This window comes from Rhipicephalus sanguineus, chromosome 2 (assembly GCF_013339695.2).
Source record: "Rhipicephalus sanguineus isolate Rsan-2018 chromosome 2, BIME_Rsan_1.4, whole genome shotgun sequence".
In the NCBI taxonomy this organism is placed as follows: domain Eukaryota; kingdom Metazoa; phylum Arthropoda; class Arachnida; order Ixodida; family Ixodidae; genus Rhipicephalus; species Rhipicephalus sanguineus.
Genome location: NC_051177.1, coordinates 201,942,042 through 201,962,816, shown reverse-complemented (window position 1 = coordinate 201,962,816; position 20,775 = coordinate 201,942,042). Strand labels below are relative to the sequence as shown.

General features: G+C 43.1%; 1 protein-coding gene across 1 annotated transcript in view; it reads right to left on the bottom strand.

Annotated features, from left to right (window-relative positions):
• Window positions 1-1,512: 1,512 nt before the first annotated feature.
• Window positions 1,513-20,775, bottom strand: part of LOC119383996 (neuropeptide-like protein 29) — a 151,032-nt gene continuing 131,769 nt past the window's right edge. Inside the window, exon 3 of the mRNA XM_049412731.1 lies at window positions 1,513-1,634. Within this exon, the coding sequence (XP_049268688.1) occupies window positions 1,564-1,634 (71 nt within the window). The 3' untranslated portion in view covers window positions 1,513-1,563. The remainder of the gene's footprint in view (window positions 1,635-20,775) is intronic.

Sequence of the window (20,775 nt, the reverse complement as noted above, 5' to 3'; positions counted from 1 at the left end):
ACTTGTTAACACCGATCTTCTAGATAGGCCTAGGGACGTTCGAAATGGGAAGCGATCTCAAAAACTACGCTAAGTTATCCGTAATACCGTATCGTCGAAGCTACCTGAAGGCAACCGAAGCCATTTCGCAGAGTGCTTTGCTTCGAAAAAAGTGGATCCGTCCACATCAACGCTAAATTCAGTTCGAAGCGGGCGTCCAAAACCACCGCCATGTTTTACGTACACTACGTTAACCATGCAAACACGCTAACGCTAAATCTGGAAAATAGCGTGCGGTACGGTAAGCGCTACGGGTCGTTTACGGGACTGCGCATGAGTAACCAACACTCTTCCGGCTGTCACACCGCCTTCTCTGATTACGCTGTCCCCGTGCGAATGAAACGGCCTGAGCAACACTAGCAACGGTGATTTGCGGGAACCTATCTCGGAGGCCACCAGTGATGCATCATGACACTAACAAGCAGCCACTTCGAGCGTTTCGGTATAGTATCTGCAGGGCGGAGGCTTTCGCTGCAATATTCTAGGAAACTCTATGATCGCTGGAATGCGACGACACAGTTACGCGATGCGCCTTTTCCCTTAGCGTGTGGCGCCTTCTATATTGCGTAGGGCCGCTTCCAAATGAACTAACAGTGTTTCTCTGCCGCCTACTGCTTCGTGTGCACTGCCATCGACTACTCGGGAAAGCGCACCTATCCGCTCCTCTCCTCAACTGACGACGCCTTGAAAGAGTACACCTCGAGTTAGTGTTTATGGGCGTGTGGAAGCTATCTTTGCGTGAGATTCCCCATATGCTGTGTCGAGCTCTATGTTAACTACTCCAGCTACCACAAAAGTTTAATCATGTTCATGGACGTTAGTCGTCGGGATGGAGATGTACCATACGGGGTCAGCGTGGGTGTGTCCACGTCAAGCGCTGCTATAGCTGCCATACACCAGTAGACATTGTGCAAGCTCTCGTATATCATTTTATAATAAACATTCAACTACTTCTGCGAGGACACGTTTCCCTTTTGTGTTATACTGATTCGTATGAGGGAGGAATCAACCATGTTTTTTGTTGTTGTTTTTTGTTATGCGCACAGTTATTCATATTCTAAATAGATATTTGAATATTCTTTAAGCAAGAAACAACTATTTGACTTCTCAGAAAACAGGGACACTGCAAACAAGACTGCAGCAGCTGCTGACATAAATTGTCAGTCAACTGATTGTAGAAATTTAAGCTGTAATCCTCACACCACCAAAGATCCTTTGTTTCTTATAGTTATCCACGTAGTTCGACGTCATTCCTGGTCCTTTCAGGAAAAGTGTTTTGTTCAAGTAGGTGAGCTCAAACACTTCTGGAGTCAGTGTTACGAGACAAGGGAATTTTTATGTATAGTAAACCAGTAGTTCAATTTAGTGCATTCAAGACACGAGATAATAAAGACATCGAAAACAGGGTAGTAACTTTGCAAAAATAAATAATTTATTTTTCTAGCTTGGGTCTGCAAAAGCATCCACACGTCTTCGCTGTCCTCGGCAGTGTTTTGTCGTAATTCCTACAATCCAACTTTAAAATCAGCCGTAGAATCCACGTCCATTGCCTCCGAATCCACGACCGTATCCGCCGAATCCGCGGCCGAAGCCTCCTCCGTATCCGCGGCCGAAGCCACCGTAGCCGCCGTATCCCCTTCCGAATCCTCCACGTCCAAAGCCGAACTGGGCGGCTGCCATGCTGCAGACAACAGCCAGAACCAGGAGGGCGAGGAGGAAGGACTTGCTGCTCACGGCAATCATGGCTGTGGTTGGCTGCAGCATAAACAATGCAAACATTAGGCATCATTTGAAGCCCCAAACTAGCTCATCTACATCAAGTCATCGTCCGCGAGCGCAGCAGTAATTGGATATCACAAATATTCATGAAGATGTATGGAAATGCGTGACATTGTCCTCAAGGTGACGAATAGACAGTACCTCGACTTGATTTTGGAAAAAAAACGTCCTTGAATATGCTCTTTCGTCTTTGCTATATAGCTATGCTCTCTTTGATTTCTATTCATTTTACAGATCGCACGATGAGCATCGCACTAAAGATTTACCTGACATCCCTTAATACATCTTGCTGTTTCCTGTATTCTTTGGTGATTCACTGCCGTACTTATATTGGTTTTCAATTATATAAACTCTCTCTGATGAACATGAGGTTTTTCGAATCGTCAGTCAGCCCTAGGGCAGTTTTTATCTACAACTCTTAAGTGATGTTTTACGGTATGAAAATAAAATTAAATTGAAATAATACTATATTCTACGTCAAGTCAAAACATTTTTATGCGCAGTCTAGGATTACGATTGTTCTAAAGCCTGCACAATGCCATGTCGAAGTATATTGCTATGACGCGTTGTTATTTTTTCAGGTCGTAAGTTGCGCGTGCGAGTGAGACTACGTAACTTTCTTGACGTTATAAACATATTTGAAAGTACCACATTTAAGCTTTCAGCTTTTGACGCTGATTGCTTGTGACACAAGTAAAGCGAGTGTCAGTAGTAATGCCTAGAAAAGGTAGTCTCGGACGTTGCGGCGGATACATTTCTTTTATCATGCCAGTTTCTTTTTGTTCTTTTTTATGATTGTCATAGTTTTATGTCCGTTGCACAGTATTCTACTTCTTCTCCTGCCCACTTAACGTCGTCACTGTTTTTTGTTTCATTTCCGGCAGCGCGACGAATACTGCGGTGATTTACTTAAAGCAAGATTATGTTTTGCAATTTCTTTTATTACCAGTTTTGCTTTTACAACATAACTTCTTAAATCTACACTCTACATTTCTGAGCATTTAGTGTGCCATGTCGCAGCCATAGTTCAGTAAAAACAAGCCGTGACCGGTAGAAAGACACCAAACGACGCTTTCTCTTTTAGAATGTTTTGTATCTTCATAGTATTATATGGTGAAGTTTGCATCCGTCGCAACTCGACGAATTCGTTAAATGTTTCACTTATCACACGTTCGTTTTATCGCAGCAGTCGCTTTCGATATATGACATGCGTCCAATGACAAGAAATAAGTCAGTATGTTCTGCAAGCGAATAACATTAGCTCCGCGATAAGAGTCAAATACATAACGCACCGTAAACTCAAATTTGTGTTCACGCTAACGCTATGCGTGCATAACGCATAGCCACATCTTGTCTCCTCCAGATTAACCCTGTAATGCCCAGTGTATCATATTTGATACATTAAATATAATGCCTCAAAAGAGGTAAAAAACCCGTCAAAGCTTCATAGAAAAGCCGTTATTGGATGTTTAATGTGTTATAATTAAAGTACACTGAGTTACTCATTTAATCAAATAATTAATTAGTTTTAATTAAGAGTAATTAAGTTATGCTCGAAATAAAATTTCACCCTTTTTTTTCTTAAAATGAACTCTACACGAAGAGTATATATGGTGAGTGTTTTCTCATAATTTTTCTCAAGGCAGAACGCCTTCTGGGCATTACAGGGTTAACGATCTTGTTTCCCGAAGTCAGATTTTCATATTAAGGCTATTCACTCTACCGATTCACCTCGATAAATGAGAGAAGTACGAAAAAGAGTTCATGAAAGCATCAAAAACAAAGCAGGCATAACGAAAACACGCCCCTATTTACTAATGAAACATGGCGGCAACCTCGATAGACTGGCATAATATAAGAGCTCACCTGAGGTTTCTTTGCGCTCTGGCTCCGAAGGTGATTGTGGGTTGTCTGAGGGTGAACGGCGACCGTTTATATAACACGTTTCCCGGCCACGTGCCGTCACGTCCTTCACGTTTACGCTCTCTAATTGAAACGGTACGTCGGGAAAGTCCCCTCTTGCACGGCATCAAAACACGTCAGACAGTCTACTAGTGCCAAGATGGCTGTTGTATCGACGTCGAAAGGTCATTCCGAGTACGTTTGCTGATTTGCAGGCCGTGTCCGTAGAGAGAAGGGTAAAGCATTCGGGCGATGACACAACTGTTACCCGCCTTCCTGAAATCAAGGCTCTCAGAACGTTCAGTCCACAGAAAATAACTGAGCATGATTTTTTTTTAAGCGCGAGTCATTGTTTGAGCAAATAGCTACTTTCTCTTTCTGCTTTACCTCGTTCGCTGGCTTTGATCTTTATGCTGCACTACACTAATGGATAGCGCCAATGCGTCTCTCTGGAATATGTACACATGGTTAAAAGAAAACCGTCTATAAAGAAATTGTGATAAAATTAAAGCGGTAAATTTTGACGCCAAAGGGCCAAAAATTAGAAATAATCAGTGCTTGCTGATGAACAAAAGAAACATAGATAGTCAATGAAATTAAAGTATTAGGAACATATTTTTGCAGCACATTACTCTGGCATCATGACGTCGAGTTTGACACAAAAACGTAGCCGTATCACAGGAGGGCTTAATGGGAATAGATATCGTCTGCCGACATCTCTAAAACTATTAATCTACCACTCGTTATTTGCGACACACATTAATCACGTACACCTTGTTTGGGGTACTGCAACTGCATATAACCTTTAAAAATGTTATTACACACACAAAAAAAAAATTCGGCAGATTCCACACACTGTTGGAATCGATGTAATGCGAACCAGCCAGGAAAGAGCTGCATACATCGCCTTGTTTGGCTTTGAGGCAAATGAAGTCATTCATGTCACGACATCTGGGTCACTGTATATCGCATGTGTGTCATGCATTCATGCATGAAGAGTCTTTAATATAATGAAACGCATATTCTGGTATATGCAATACATGACCTGTGATTTATGTTCATCATGCACGCATGTCATGCCATCCAATTTTGGTGTATATCGAATTAACAAAACGGCCGAAAGCGCACCAAGACTGTGTCATGTAAATCGTGCCGTGCATGATATGCACGTTATTATTTGCGTGTTAGGACCTCTCATTGACGTTCGTCATACAGTCACATCACGCAGTACCAGTTTTGGTGTATATCAAGCTAGGGAAACGGCTGAGAGCGAACCATGAGCGTGGCATGTAAATCATGCAGAACATGAAATGTATGTCATGACTGTCCTGTCACCACCTGCCATTAGTGTTCATCATACAGTGGCGTCAAGCAATACCAGTCTTTGTGTATATCAAGCTAGGGAACTGGCCGCGAGCGCGCCATGAGTATGGCATATGTAAATCATGCCCTACACGACATGCATGTCATGATTGTCATGTTACCACTTGTCATTTATGTCCGCTGTACAGTCACGTCGTGCAATACCAATTTTGGTGTATATCAAGCTAGCGAAACGGCTGCGAGCCCACCATGAGCATGACATGCAAATCATGCCCTACACGACAGGCATTTCGTGATTTTCATGTTATCGCCTGTCATTTATATTCGTCATAAAATCACGTCACCAAATACTAGTTTTGGTGTATACCAAGCTAGTGAACCAGCCGCGAGCGCACCATGAGCATGGCATGTAAAGCATGTCCTACACGACATGCATGCCAATATTGTCATGGTACCACTTGTCATTAATGTCCGTCGTACAGTCACGTTACGCAATACCAAATTTGGTACATGTCACGATGGCGGAACGGCCGCAAGGGCACCATGAACGGGGCATATATGTCATAGCGTACGTGACACGCATGTCATGATTTTTGTTATTCACTTGATGTAAAGAGATGTTGGCACACAAATAACGCACCGGCTACTATACTTAGCTCTTGGAATACATAAGGTCCATAAACATAAAGTACATAGGGTCCGAATTTTTAATCACAATTAGCCCGCAGTACGTACAATATAGAACTTCGCGTAACAGTCAAGACATAACATAACAGTCAAAACAACATATTCAACAGTCACATATATGTGTACACACGGTGATGTCAAAATAAATGAAGCAGAACCGTTGCATAGCATAAGGAAGACTCATGTTACCACTGGTCATTTATGTTTGCTCTACAGAAATGCGTCGTCGTAGCAATTTTGGTACATATACATATAATTAAACGGTCACGAGCGCCCCAAGACCCTCTGATGTACATCATGCTGTACATGACATGTGTGTCATGATGTGAACGATGGGACCTGTCACCTATGTTTGTCAGACAATCTTGTAACGCCATACCAATTTTGGTATATATCAAGTTAACGAAACGGCCGAAAGAGCACCAAGGCCGTGACATGTAAATCATGTCCTTCATGACATGCATGTCATGATTTTCAAGTTATGACCTGTGATTTATGTTCGTCATGCAGTGAAGTTATACCATTCCAATTTTGGTATACGCCCCATTAACGAAACGGCCAGGAAAGCACAGTCGTAGGCGGCTTGATAGATAGATAGATAGATAGATAGATAGATAGATAGATAGATAGATAGATAGATAGATAGATAGATAGATAGATAGATAGATAGATAGATAGATAGATAGATAGATAGATAGATAGATAGATAGATAGATAGATAGATAGATAGATAGATAGATAGATACTCTCACAGTCGCACAAGTTCGCTAAGAAATGCTTCGCATTTAAAAACCGACATCAGCAGTGTTGACCCGACGAATGGAAAGAATAACAATTAGGATCCCAGCAGGAATCGAACCTGAGCATTCTGCGTGGCAGTCAGGTATTGCGCCACAGAGCCACGCCAGGTCTATAAACATGCTTGTAAAAACAGCCTATGCAGGTGTAATGTCGGTGCAACTTCCATTGTGGTTGTGATTACAAGAAAGCAATTTTACAAGAAAGCAATGAATACTACATATGTACTCCTGCGATACAGGCGTCATATCAGATTCACGTCTGTGGTTACATCGTTGGCTCCGCTTTTGTAGTAGTCTAATAAACATAACATTTGTATTCCTATGATTCAGCAAGCTATGTTGAAGCATATTTCTCGACCCCAGGTAAATACATTAACGAAAATTACGTATGATATTCACAAGATTGTACCATCAAGTGCAATTAGTTTCGAGAACATTGGCGTATGTACTCTTACGTGAGGGCTGGCGTTACGTCGCACCATACGCTACCCTTTAAACGCCAGTGTTTTCAACGTGCGTGGTAAGCCAGCCATGTGCACACTATTAAACTTACGAAAACATGCCGATCCACCTCCTAACGCTTGGCCCAAAGCCATAAAATACAGCATAGAAGTACTCGCTGACTGCTTCGCATGAGACCGATTCGCACAACACGTGGGATCTGCCGAATTTTTTTTTTACTTTTGCTTATAGACAATCTCTAGGATACAATTAGGCAAAAAGTAACATGCAATTTGTCGTCTTTTATGTATTCAGTGTCTATAGATTCTGTTTAGACAAAATAATAAATCTACGAAAAGGCAGACTTGTGTACAAGAAGCCTACAGACACTCTATAGACTGTCTAAATCCATTTTTTTAAGGGTTTTCTGTTGAGCTGGGACATCCGGTATATGTGATTACATGGAATAAACTCAGAGTTTTTAGTTGGCGCACCTTCTCGTCTTCCTTTCACCTTCCATGTGATTATTTGCTCTAGAGCTTGAATCACAGTACACGAAGCGGTCGCACAAAATGTTTGCTTTAGGAAATTCACGCCCCTAACCGGTGCTAGCATTCATAGCGCCAGCTTCATGAGATGGCCATCGCGAGAACACGCACAAAGCATTCATTCTTCTTTTTTTTAATTTTCGCCGACGGTTGTTTCCAAGATGCGACAGAACTGGCGGAACACACAGCCTAGGAAGTAGCAGCAAAGTCGGGCCCAGCATCGCATTTGGAGAACAAAGGGAGGGGGGGGGTATGCATATTGGTAACGTAGGGGGGATTATGACGGCTACCAGTGAGCCTTCAATGAACAGGTGCATTAGAGCGACACGCTCGAGCGCGTCAATGTGTTTTGCGAACGTCTCATTTTCTAGGCATTTCTGGCTGCCGATGCCGGTGATTCTGAGACGGTAAATGAGAGCTACGCCGTGCCCTCTGGACAGTACAGGGTGCCAGAAAATACGATATCGCATGATCTACACGAGCAGGGGCTGCATAAACAGATTATTTGCTAAACTTACTTATTGGAGAGGTTACTATAGCCCCTGTAGCTTTATTATGCAAGTAATGTCTTACTTTTATGCCCTATCTAAGCTTCGGGACTTTTTGCGGCGGTAGGGGAACTAAAACCAGCTAATTGTTTGCTGCTTATCCTATAGTTCAATCGGTGTCCCGCTGCACTGCCAAACACGTCACCTCACCGCGTGGGGAAAGCAGGTTACTAAGTATTTTCATACGAGCCTCAAGAATAGGGGGAGGCAAGGGAATGTTATTTGTGCTCTTCAGGAACGCTTCTGCAAACCGCTGTGTCCCAAAGTGAGGACGCAAGACATTTCTCGAAGTTTACGTTATCTGCAGCTTTCCTTGCCACAACAGCCTAACCCGCTGCATAGCCGGCATAAGATCGTCATGTACAGTGCAAAACGTTTTCTTTCTTTCTACTTTCATAAGTCCCGTACGGCTTCATTGTACATTAGAGGCATGATTGGAGAGAAGTGTGCTTCCAAGAAAGACGTGACGTCACGCGAGGGGGCGGATCGGCAAAATACGGAGCGCTGTTCAAGAGAGGTTCCATGCGGAAACCTTTCTTTTTTTTTTCTTGCAAGAACAAGCATGCATGTATTTTGAAAGAAATTTGACCGCAAGACATTCCAGGAGCGAAACATTTATTTGCACAATCCAGTTTCGTGTAGTGCTTGCGCTATGTCAGGAACAATACACCTATTTGTTGTAGAGAGATGTGGCTTTCTTTTATTTTTCTTACAGGCGGTGTCGATAAGTTTGTCATTTATAGCTTGCCACAAAAGTTCTTCAGCAAATCGTTTTTCTGCGCCGCAGGATGTTTAACACTTTTTCTCTTGTGTGGCCGTTCTCATAGGCGTCGAAGAGAGATTACTCTTCCTTGACCAGCAATTGTATCGTCAGTTTGTGACGACCCGACGCTATTTGGCCATTGGTAGCAGTTCTGGCTGCGTAGCCAGTTGCTCTAGGACAACGTAGCTGTGAGCTAGAATACTGCACGGGCCGATTTTTCCGGCCCGGGCCCGGCCCGGCCAGGCCCGAAAACGCCATGCTCCGGCCCGCCCGAGCCCGGCCCGGTGTTCCTAAATGTGGCCCGTACCCGGCCCGGGCCCGAAAGGTTTGGGCCCGGCCCGGCCCGGCCCGTTTCAGCTAGTTATGCCTTGGGCATAAAGGAGGCACTGTCCAACCTTCGGTTATTGTGAAGATACCTGCCGCACACAAGATGTTTTCTAGAGATTGCTTTAGGAAGTTCTTTCAGTGTCACAACTTTCACCGGTACTGTGTATACTTTCGGTGAATTACGCGCGTAACACTCTTGCGAAATGATTGCAGGGCAATATAAAATATAATGGGAGTCACAGCTGGCTCTTCGATGTACGCACGCAGTGCTAACCACGCAATCTCATTCTTGCATTTCAAAGAACAACTACAAAATATAATACCTGCATAAAGTCGAGAAAGAAGCATGGCATACATTTTTAAATTGAGTCTACATCATCTGCATACGAGCTAGGGCTGTTGAGTAAAAGTAGCAAGTCTCCTGCAAACCTCATCTATTGCACAATGCAATTGGGAAAAAAACGTGCTCTATCTGCTTCTGGGAGGAATACGCCAGGCTGGGCAGCGTTACATAAATTAAAGCTGTCGTGTTGACTCCTCGGCAGGCAACTGCACCCGACCGACACTACGTTTTCGTGTTGAAAACAACAAGGTTCTTTGTCCCACCCTTCTTCCCTGAGTCACCGCCACCGTCACCGCCACTCGGGGAAACGAGTGTCTCTATGGTATGGCGCATGGCCACTAGTAATGGGAAAATCAACAACGGCGTTTGCCCTGGGATAAGAGTCGCTCCGCATCTTGCACTTGAAATGCACGAAAAAGAGCTCCTGAGATATTAATGACTCACAAGTCACGTTGGCCAGTCTACGGGAATGCGAGCGTAGCTGCATACTCGAAATGTTTCCCTAGATACAAACGCGCACATCTTATATACACTAATCTAGGCAGTTTACCGTTGTTTTCCTTACACGGTATCAAGAACGTCTTTCACTAACTATAATGGCGGAAACTTATATTAGGCGTTTCTTGAAATCTCATGTAGCATACCGATGGAGCAAAATTGTAGACGTCTTGTACTGTGCAATTTCTATGCACGTCAATGCACTCCAGGTGCTATAAATTACCCGGAGCCCTCAACGACGGCGTCTCATATAGCCTGGGTCGCTTCGGGAAGTTAAACCCCACAAAACAACAAAAACAAAGCCACACAACGTACACACGCAATTATACCTATACGTATGAGACCCGGGCCTAATACGGGCCTGGCTCAGGCCCGAGCCCGACCTGAGCCCGAAGACCGAGGGCCCGAGCCCGGCCCGGGCCCGATACAAGAACCCCTTACCCGGCCCGGCCCGGCCCGCGGACCGGGCTGGGCCCGGGCTTTCGGGCCGGCCCGGGCCCGTGCAGTGCTCTACTGTGAGCATCAGCGTTATCGATGGGTAGACCGGATCTCCCTGGTCGAACTGCTTCCCAACATCGTAGCATTCATGAGAGGCAGAGACAGTGACCGTCTTATGCAGAGTCTGCGCGTCTCTGCATTTCGCGTAATTCAACCTTTTGAGGGCCCCGTACACTGTATATCCTGCAACGTAGAGCCGGATCGGAAAAACGTTCTGCATCTTCGACAATCTCGCTGCTTACAACAAGGTTCCAGCTGGGATATAATGCCTCTACCTGCTTGCGTACATGTTCCCTGTGCTGCTCAGTGGAGGTAGACTGCAAGGGACTGTGCAGGCTTACGCCGTAGAATTCTCGGTGACCTAGAGGTTTTACTGCGGCATAGCGCGTATCCAAGCGTTTCTGAGTGTCTCCACCCTCGAGGACTTGAGCACATGCACCGTCGTGTCCCCAGTAAACCTGGCGTGGCATGACGGTACATAGCATTAGCACAGCCTCTCAGCGTCCTTCCTTTCACAATTTCAAACCTCACATACACGGAAACGATCGCAGGAACGCGCAACACACGAGCAACTGGACGGCAAAGAGATGCTCATGAAGAAAGACGCGCCAGGAGACGCCGATTCTGCGACGAACGCGCAATACTCCGACGTATCGAGGAGACTGGCCGAACTCGTTTGCCGCTTGATGCGACCGCCCCTTATGCTGACGTAGTGCGTGTGGAAAGGGCCCTGAACTACGGCCTTCCCTTTTTCCAGTTGGTGTTGGTTAGGCACGTTGACTAGACTTAGCTACTGAAGCAAACACTGAAGTCTGGAGAAATAACCTATCCATGTTCTCTCGGCTTAGTAATGTCTAGTGGAGCCACCTTTGACGAACGTTAGAATTGACAAGAAACAACTTCATACTTTTTTGACCGATGGCGGCACGGTAAAAGAAAATTGCGAAATTTATTATTTCTTGAAATATTTTTGCTTCAACCACTGCGTCGTAAAGTTAGTGAATACTGGTAATTAGACGACACTATATGCCTCTGCGAATGTGCAATACTTGTTCCGAATTAACGCGGAAAAGAAAGAAAAAATGTCAGTTTCTGCGGACGTGGCAAACACAAAAATTTGCTAAATTCATTGCTGTTATGTATATTGCCTAACTAACATAAAACAATTTTCTCTTTATAGAATTCTAGAGAAGGGCATGCTGCTTGATTATACAAGAAACTCAGAGTTTCATCTCGAATAGTTTTCTCGCTTCGTCGGCAATGCGTGACCAAGTAGTCATCTATTACCGAATTGAAGTAATAATAATTAACTGTTCGTCAGAAAACAAAACAACTTCCGGTAGATAATAAGTTCATTTCAGTCTAACAAAGAACTAAAATTGTTATTCTGCATTGAAAAGAAAGAGAGATATTCACTTGTAAACTTTCATTATTTTGCCCATCTTTATTGGAGTGCACAAGAATGTCTAATTGATTTATATGCACTATCTCTTCATAGAAACTTTGAATAACGCTTCATCTGACGGCACAGTAAATTTCGTTCTATTATGTTGAACAATGTCGCCGTAATTGCAGAACAGCAAAACCTTGTACAGCAAGAGCGTTGTTTTTTTGTTGACACCATTTTCATTGCTATCAGGTAACGCTTCAGACTAGGCAATAACACCAGCTGTCATTGGAAAGAGGAGAATGTAAGCTTCCTAATTCAATACAATTCACATCCATCCAATGAGCGCTGCAAGGACACGGTGCGTCAGCAAACGATGCCTAAAATTTGGTGTGGTCGCCGCCGGAGGGGGACCGCCACCTTAAAGAAACTTGTTGTTTTGTTTTGTGTTCATGTGTTTCACAAAGATAGGAAATGCCATGTGTAGAAGAGGACGTACCACAGAGGAAACGAAATGTTAATTGTTACATAAATCATACCAAAAAAACGAGCGTAATTCAATTTCTGTTTCTTTTTTCTGCACAGCCAGGGCACTAGCTTGAATTTCACAGGAAAGAATGAGAATTCACATAAATAATTTATTTTCCTAAATTGCATCAGTTACGCCCTCATATTCTCACTATTTCGAAAAGTGGTGAGTCGCCCTTCATGTAATCCAAGTATCTGCTCAGCCGTAGAATCCATGCCCATGGCCTCCGAATCCACGACCTCCACCGAAGCCACGGCCGAAGCCTCCTCCGTATCCGCGGCCGAAGCCACCGTAGCCACCGTAGCCCCTTCCAAATCCTCCACGTCCGAAGCCGAACTGGGCGGCCGCCATGCTGCAGACGACAGCCAGCACCAGGAGGGCGAGGAGGAAGGCCTTGCTATTCACGGCAATGATGGCTGTGGTTGGCTGCATCATAAAAATCGCAAGCGTTAGGCGTGAGCTAAAATGTTAAACTGGCTCATCTCTCTCAAGTCACCCTCCACGATTACACGGCCGTGTAAGAACAAAAAGCAAAGGGCAAATATTTTTCACGAATGTATATGAAACGTGTAACATTGCCGTCATTAGTATTCTCGTTTACGTCAAATCAAAACATGTCTATGCGACGTATTGCATAAAACAGCTGTAAAGCCTTCTCTAAATATAAAATATTCTCGAAGAGCACAGCAAGGAGGCTTCCCTGCTTATTTTTTGTGCACAATCTTATGATAGTGAGGGAGCCACTCAGTACTACATATGCATAAAATTCGGATCCCTTTCCATAATGCCTCATTTACTGAACGCGAATTAAAGTAAGGCACATTTGAAAGAGCAAAAGTGAAGCTTTCAGCGTCTCACCATGATTGGCACAAGAAACGGCGTTAAGAGACATGATCAGAAAAATGCAGTTGGGAATGTTAAAGAGTACACACAGCTTATTTTTCTTCCTGCTTCATCAGTTCGTCAACATCACATCATCAACACAGGTCGAAGTCAAATGCACGCACTGCCCGCTTGTGCCGCTGTGAACGCGGCCTTTTCATTACTTATATGCATTTTTGTTTCTGAGCCCGATACAAACACTCCTCTTGTTTTATAAAGCGAGATTTTTTTATGTGTTGAATACTCTGTCGCTTTTATTTTAAAATTGCTCCCAAATTCTATACTGAATATGTGCGAGCATTCGCTGTGCCGTACTGCAGGTCTATGCCTTACCAAGAGCGCGAACGCACAAGATACTACAAAGGGCACAGCGTGAACGCTTCCTCACTCTGTTGAACTAAGAAGTATGCTTTTGTATTGACTCGACCAATCAACTAAGTATTTCAAGTATCACAAATTACCTTCACCGTAGAATTAACTTTACAACTATGATATGCGAGCGAAAGCGAGAAAGAGAGGGGTGCGCTTCAAGCGTATGAAGCAGCCGCACTGTGATAGCATTTGAGTAGAGAATTCGTACTAAGCTGACATTCGCTTAAGAATAGCCACTTCAGGTTCATCACAGCAAAACGATATTGTTCCCATAAGAGTAGTTTTTAACGCTAGCCTAATCTCTCTATGAATCCAGCCTACCTACCAGAGGAGCGAGGCACGAAACAGGGTCTATGTTAAGCGTCAAGAAGACAGCAGGTATAATCCAAACGTGCGCTATTTAAAATACAAACAATATCATAAGCTCCACGAACTCGCATAAGAACTCACCTGAGATTTTTTTGTGCGCTGGCTGCAAAGAGGATTCTGTGTTCTCTTAGGGCGAACAAGACACGAAATATACAGGGTGTTTCAAGAAATGTGTCCGAAAATGCCCAAAAATCAGGAAGATGCGATATTTGTTTGATGCCTTCACAATTACTTCTTTTGTTGCCGCAGGCATCTTAAGATAGCTAAAGACATCATTTGGGACACCAATTATGAAAGTTAGGTTAATTAACTTTTTAATTAGTGGAGGTAGGTGGTTAAGTCAAATGGGAGAATTCAAGTCCTTTATGCGAAGAACCCATTGCAGCTTTGAGATTTCGAAAAAGCGGCCTCTGTAATAATTGCAAAGTAACTAAATTGAACCAAATGGAGCGGCGAAACCGTAACCGAAACGCGGGAGCGCTCAACCGCCATATTCTTCTGAGACGTCCAGAATGAGTGAGTGTCGCTGTATCGACCATCAACCGACTTCATTGTGCTGGTGTGCGGGCTGCGCTTGCTATTATAGCACGCATGGCGCACATACATTAACGAACGCTGAAGAACTACACCTCTGTACTCGTTGTCTTCAACAGTGACGTCATTCTGGTCGTCTGCTTGTTGCGCTCATCGGTGCTTCGGTTTGAGTTTCGCCATTGAAATTGGTTGAATTTCATTACGTTACAATAATTATTAGATGTCGCTTTCTCTTTGTCTCAAAGCTGCGATGGGTTCTTTGCATAAAGAACTTCAATTCTTCCATTTGACATAACCGGCTAACTCCAATAATTAAAAAGTTAATTAATATAACTTTCCTAATTACTGTCCCAAATTATGCCTTTAACCATCTTAAGATGCCTGTCGCTACAGAAGTAGCAATTGTAAAGGCAGCGAGCAAATATCGCATTTCCCTGATTTTAGAGGATTTTCGGACACATTTCTTGAAACACCCTGTATACAGGGCGTTTCAAGAAATGTGTCGAACCTTCTCAGAAAATCAGGAAAATGCGATATTTGATTGCTGTCTTCAGAACTGGTTTTCCTGTAGTGGCAGGGATCTTAAGATGGTTAATGAAGTTATTTGGGGCTGTAATTAAAACAGTTATATTAATTAACTTTTTAATTAGTGGAGTTAGGTGGTTGTGTCAAAAGGGGGAATTGAAGTTCTTCATGTCAGAAACCCAACCCAACTTTGAGATTTCGAAAATGTGGCATCTAGTAATAATTACGAAGTATTGAAAGTCAACCATATTCAATGGCGAAACCTAAACAGAAACATGGAACAACGCGACTGCCATATTCTTCTGAGACGTCCAAAATGAGTGAATGACTTTTTCTGTAGCGCTAGGCATCTTAAGATGGTTAGAGACATGACTTGAGAGAGTAATTAAGAAAGTTAAATAATTAACTTTTTATTAGTGGTGTTAGGTGACTGTGTCAAATTGGGGAATTGAAGTTCTTCGTGCCAGAAACCCATCCCAACATTGAGATTTCGAAAAAGCGGCCTCTAGTAATAATTACGAAGTAACGAAATTACGAAGTAACGAGAGAGGGCACGGCACGCATCTGATGGTCAACATGCCTAAGACTTCGTTTGTACATCTGCAGGTTATGCTGTGGCTTTCTGCATCCACATCGCCGTACTGCTTTCAGTCTGCGCCCGATCTACCTCACGGATGGCCGAGAAAGACTGAGATCTGTCTACCGATGAATGCTCATTCACTGCGCATGACGTCATCAGCGGCGGATCTACTAAAGGACCGAGCGCGACAACAAATTCTTCAGAGGGCACGGCACGCATCTGATGGTCAACATGCCTAAGACTTCGTTTGTACATCTGCAGGTTGGTTACTTCGGAAATGTCTTTTGTTATAGAAGTGATGATTGGTTTTTGTTACTAGTGCCGTGCCCTGGCAGGCGTTTCATTATTCTGTGGCATTGTTGTACAACAATTTCACTCCTGCTGTCGGGAGATATAGAACAAAACCCTGGGCCTACAAATGCTCGGATGCTACAAGCAATTCTAGATAACGAAACGGCCTCGGACCGCCAAATAGACACTAGTAAGGATGAAATCAGTGAATTAAACACACGAACTGAGAAATTAAGCGGATATCTTGCGGTAATACAGGAAATGAACAAACGAATTCAGAACCTCGAACACATCATGCAGGAGCAAGCTAAAAAACTTGCAGATTATGAAAACCGGAGTCCACGCAATAATCTTCTGGTGTTTGGTGTTCCCGAAAGCAAGGGCGCTTCAGTGTTTGATTTAAAGAAAGTTGTGATCGACAAACTTTTTAACGAAACCCTTGGTGTAGAACTCCAAACGGTTGAAAGAATCCACCGCCTTGGACAGGAAAAGCCAGGGAAAGATAGGCCCATAATTATGAAATTTTATGACTACCGTGAGAAAGAAAGCGTCCTTCAAAATTGCAATAAACTGAAAGGGACAGCTATAACCATTAGCCACGACTACGCCCGAGAGACAGTTGAAATAAGGCGCAAGCTATGGAAGAGTGCAGCTTCAGATAGGGCTAATGGTGCCCAGGTTAAGTTGGTGCATGATAAGATTAAGATTAATGGCGATCTATATGGTTGGGATGTCGCTCGAGATAAAAGATACCTGTGTGGAAACCGAAAAGATACACGGAAACAGCGGAATGCTCTTGAGGCTGCCCGACACAGTTACGCGTAGTGAACAAGAAGAGAACACGTCATCTAAGGCGCTGGGAACGCCATTTTCGTCACCACAGGCATAGCTACGGCTTCTTTTATTTAATGCACAAAGCATCGTTAATAAGGTAACTGAAGTGGAATACATTTTGCTTTCGCGAAGTACACACGTGGTGGCCATAACTGAAACATGGTTACAAAATTGTGTCCCTGATGACTGCATTGCACCGGAAGGCTACAAAATGTTTAGATGTGACAGGGATTCACGAGGGGGCGGTGTTGCTATTATAATAAAAAAACTCTATCGTGGCGTCACAGGTTCAAATCAATGTACCAGAAACAGTGTGGTGTAGAATAAGCCTTTCAAACGCAGTATACCTTATCGGTGTCGTGTACAGACCACCCGCTACAGCTCCAGAGTACCTTGATGAATTGAATAATTTTCTTTGCACTCATGTAAACGGGAACACCAGGCTCATATTGACTGGAGACTTCAATCTGCCTGATATTAACTGGGACGCTTTCCTGCCTGGTCAGGTCGAGATTGAAAGTGATGAAAAGATGTTGGAAATTACGTTCGCTCACAACTTAATACAAATATTGAATGAATATACCAGAATAACACCTTCATCTCAGTCAGTGTTGGACCTGGTGTTCCTTTCAAACAAAATATGCAATTACGAGATATGTGTTGAGGAGGGCATTTCTGATCACAGATTAGTCTTTGTCACTGTTCCACTGAGTGTTTCACGGGCTAGAACTTATAAGACTGTACAGTAAAGGACTACGCGAATGCAGATGACGCTTCCATCCTTCACGTGTTGGGGTATTCGTTTAGTCAATTTCAGCACATATCCGAGCTCGAAACAGTTGAAGAATTGTGGCAGCGTTTCAAGGGTATCGTTAAACATTGCTTCGACAAATTCATTCCTAGTAGAGCGCTGAAGACTAAAAAGCGCCGTGGATAACGCGAGGCATTATTCATAAAAAGCGAAAGCTAAAAAGACTGCGTAGAAGAAGAACCGCGACGTCGAGGAAAGAGCACGTGTACGAAGGGAGCTGAAGAAAGACCTGATAGAATCTAAGCGGGCTTTTTTTAGTCACAAGCTGAGTACATTTATTAAACATTCGCCCAGCAAGTTCTGGCTTTATATGTCTGATAGGCGCGATAAAATTGAGGAGCTGAAACGGGGAAATGAAATTGTGACGCAGAATGCTGATATTGCAGATTGCCTTAATAATTTTTTTCAGTCAGTATTTACAAGACGCATATGCGGAACTGAAACCGAGGGCGCAGTATGTCACTTTTCTGAACCGATGGGAGATATTATTTGTCGAGAAGGATTATTAAAAAGCTGCTTGTCTCTTGATTCTAAAAAAAGCATGCGGACTTGATGAAATACCCACTCCCTTCTTGCAGCGTTATGCAGAGTGGATGTCTTACTACTTACAAATTATTTTTCAAAAGTCCCTTAGTACTAGTTCAGTCCCATGTGACTGGCGCAGAGCTGTAGTTGTCCCTGTGTTTAAGGGGGGCCATCGGCTATCCGCTAATAATTACCGTCCGGTTTCACTTACGTCAGTTTGCTGCAAAATATTAGAACACGTTATAGTCAAGCATATCGTCACGTTTCTGGAAAATAAAAATTTCTTTTATCCTTATCAGCATGGCTTTAGGAGTAAAGTCTCAACTACAACACAGCTTATTGCAATAATCGATGACTTTGCGACAGCCTTAGACTTGCATGAACAAATTGATGTCATCTGCATAGATTTCGCTAAGGCCTTCGATAAAGTGCCTCACGATAGATTACTAAAGAGGCTTCGCTGTGCGGGACTCAGTCAACTTGTACTTAGCGGGATTAAAGCGTACATAAATGGCAGGCATCAAATTGTGAAAATTGACGACTCTGTGTCTAGTCCATTGGAAGTGTTTTCTGGTGTACCACAGGGCTCGGTCTTCGGGCCCTTGTTATTTTTGATATATGTCAACGACATCGCAGACATTGTACAACCTCCTGTAAAGCTCAAGCTGTTTGCTGATGATTGTTTAATATACACGCGAGTGATTAGTAGGAATAACCAGTTGAACATTGCCCAATGCCTGCAGAAATTACACTTGTGGTGTCAAAGTTCGGGAATGGAAATAAATTACACAAATCAACCGTTACCCATATTTCTCGGAAGAAAGCGACTGTTCCATTCGAATATTACATCGGTAATCACAACTTGTTGAGAGTGGGCGCATTTAAGTATCTCGGTCTCACAATTACGCAAAACTTAAAGTGGCATACACATATTGATACTCTTTGTTCTAAAGCTTCACAGAAGTTATACTTTCTCAGAAAAAAATTGCAGGGCGCAAGTATGGACGCGAAACTTCTTGCTTTTGAAACATTTATACGACCAATACTTGAATATGCTAGTATTGTCTGGAGTCCCCACTAGAAAGTCTTGGTAAATAAACTAGAAAGAATACAACGGCTTGCGGCTCGCTTTATATGCTCAAAATATAGGAAGACTGATTCAGTGACAGAAATGCTACAATTTTGTAATCTAGAGATACTTGAAAAACGCAGACCTAAACATAGGTTAAAGTTTCTTGTTCAAATATTGGAGGGTGATTTTAAAATTAACAGTAATGACTACATACAGCCACCTGGGAAACGAAGCGAGAGGGCAAATCATGGGCGAGTGCTGCAGCCATACTTTGCACGAACGAAAATGTACCAGTGTTCATTCTTCTCTGAAACGATTGAGGCGTGGAATGTATTACCGGGTGACGTAGTACATACGAATGATGTTCACAAATTTATGCACTCACTTGATCTACATTTTTATGATTTGTCATAAAAATGATCCCGATTGTTCTTGATTGTTATGTGATTTGAAATGTCTGTTTTTTGTTGGTTGTAAGAGAGTACTTCCAATATTGTATAAATGTCTCTCAGTTTAAAAATTTTATTGTAAGTTGTATAATTATGTACCTACTTATTTGTACCAAGTGTTGTACCTCCCTGTTATGACCCTCAGGAGAGGGTTGACAGTATTTCAAATAAATAAAAAATAAAAACCAAATTTGATGGCTTTCGCTGTTGAAAGCCGTCGCATTTCGTTGAATTTCATTACGCCACAACAATTACTGGAGGACACTTTTTCGAAATCTCAAAGCTCAGATGAGTTCATCCATGAAGAACTTCAATTCTCCCATTTGACACAGTCACCTACCTCCGCTAATTAAAAAGTTAATTAATGTAACTTTCTTAATTACTGTCCTAAATGATGTCCTTAACTACCTCAAGATTCCTGCCGCTACAGAAAAAGCAATTCTGAAAGTCCCGAGCAAATATCGCATTTTTCTGATTTTTTGAGAAGGGGTGACACATTTCTTGAAACAACCTGTATAGCTATCTTCCCGGCCACGTGCCGATATGTCCTTCAGGTTTACGCTCTCTAATTGAAGCGTTATGTCGGAAAGTCCCCCTCTTTTGCCGTATCACAACTGGCGAGAGGGTCGGTGAGTACCAACAGAGCTCTCGCATCAATGTCGAAATATCGTTTCAAGTGAAATGCTGCGAACGTCCGTCTTAGCTATATGGATATCCGAGAATTGTGACTTCGTATTTCTCAAATACAGGATCTATGAATATCCAGTCCACAAACGAGCAGTGAGCATGAAAGAAGCGAAATTTTTTAGCACTAGCAATTTCTGTACATCTCACAGGTATTTCCTTCACGACGGGGACCTCCGTTGCCGGCTCTGGATGCGAACTCAAACCAAATCATGCTCTGTACTGTCATTGGAATTTCTTTAATATTCTATTTTTTTCGAAGACCGATGTGCAAATAAGACCGAGTACGTCTGTAATTATTTACTGCAACGTTCGGTGCGTGCTCCACTGAACCCTCCTGAGACAGATAATAAAATTCAGTTAGACTGCTTTTCAAATTATTATGTACGTCTGATATACAGAAGTAGAGGGACGGGTTCCTTTTTCCGAACTGTA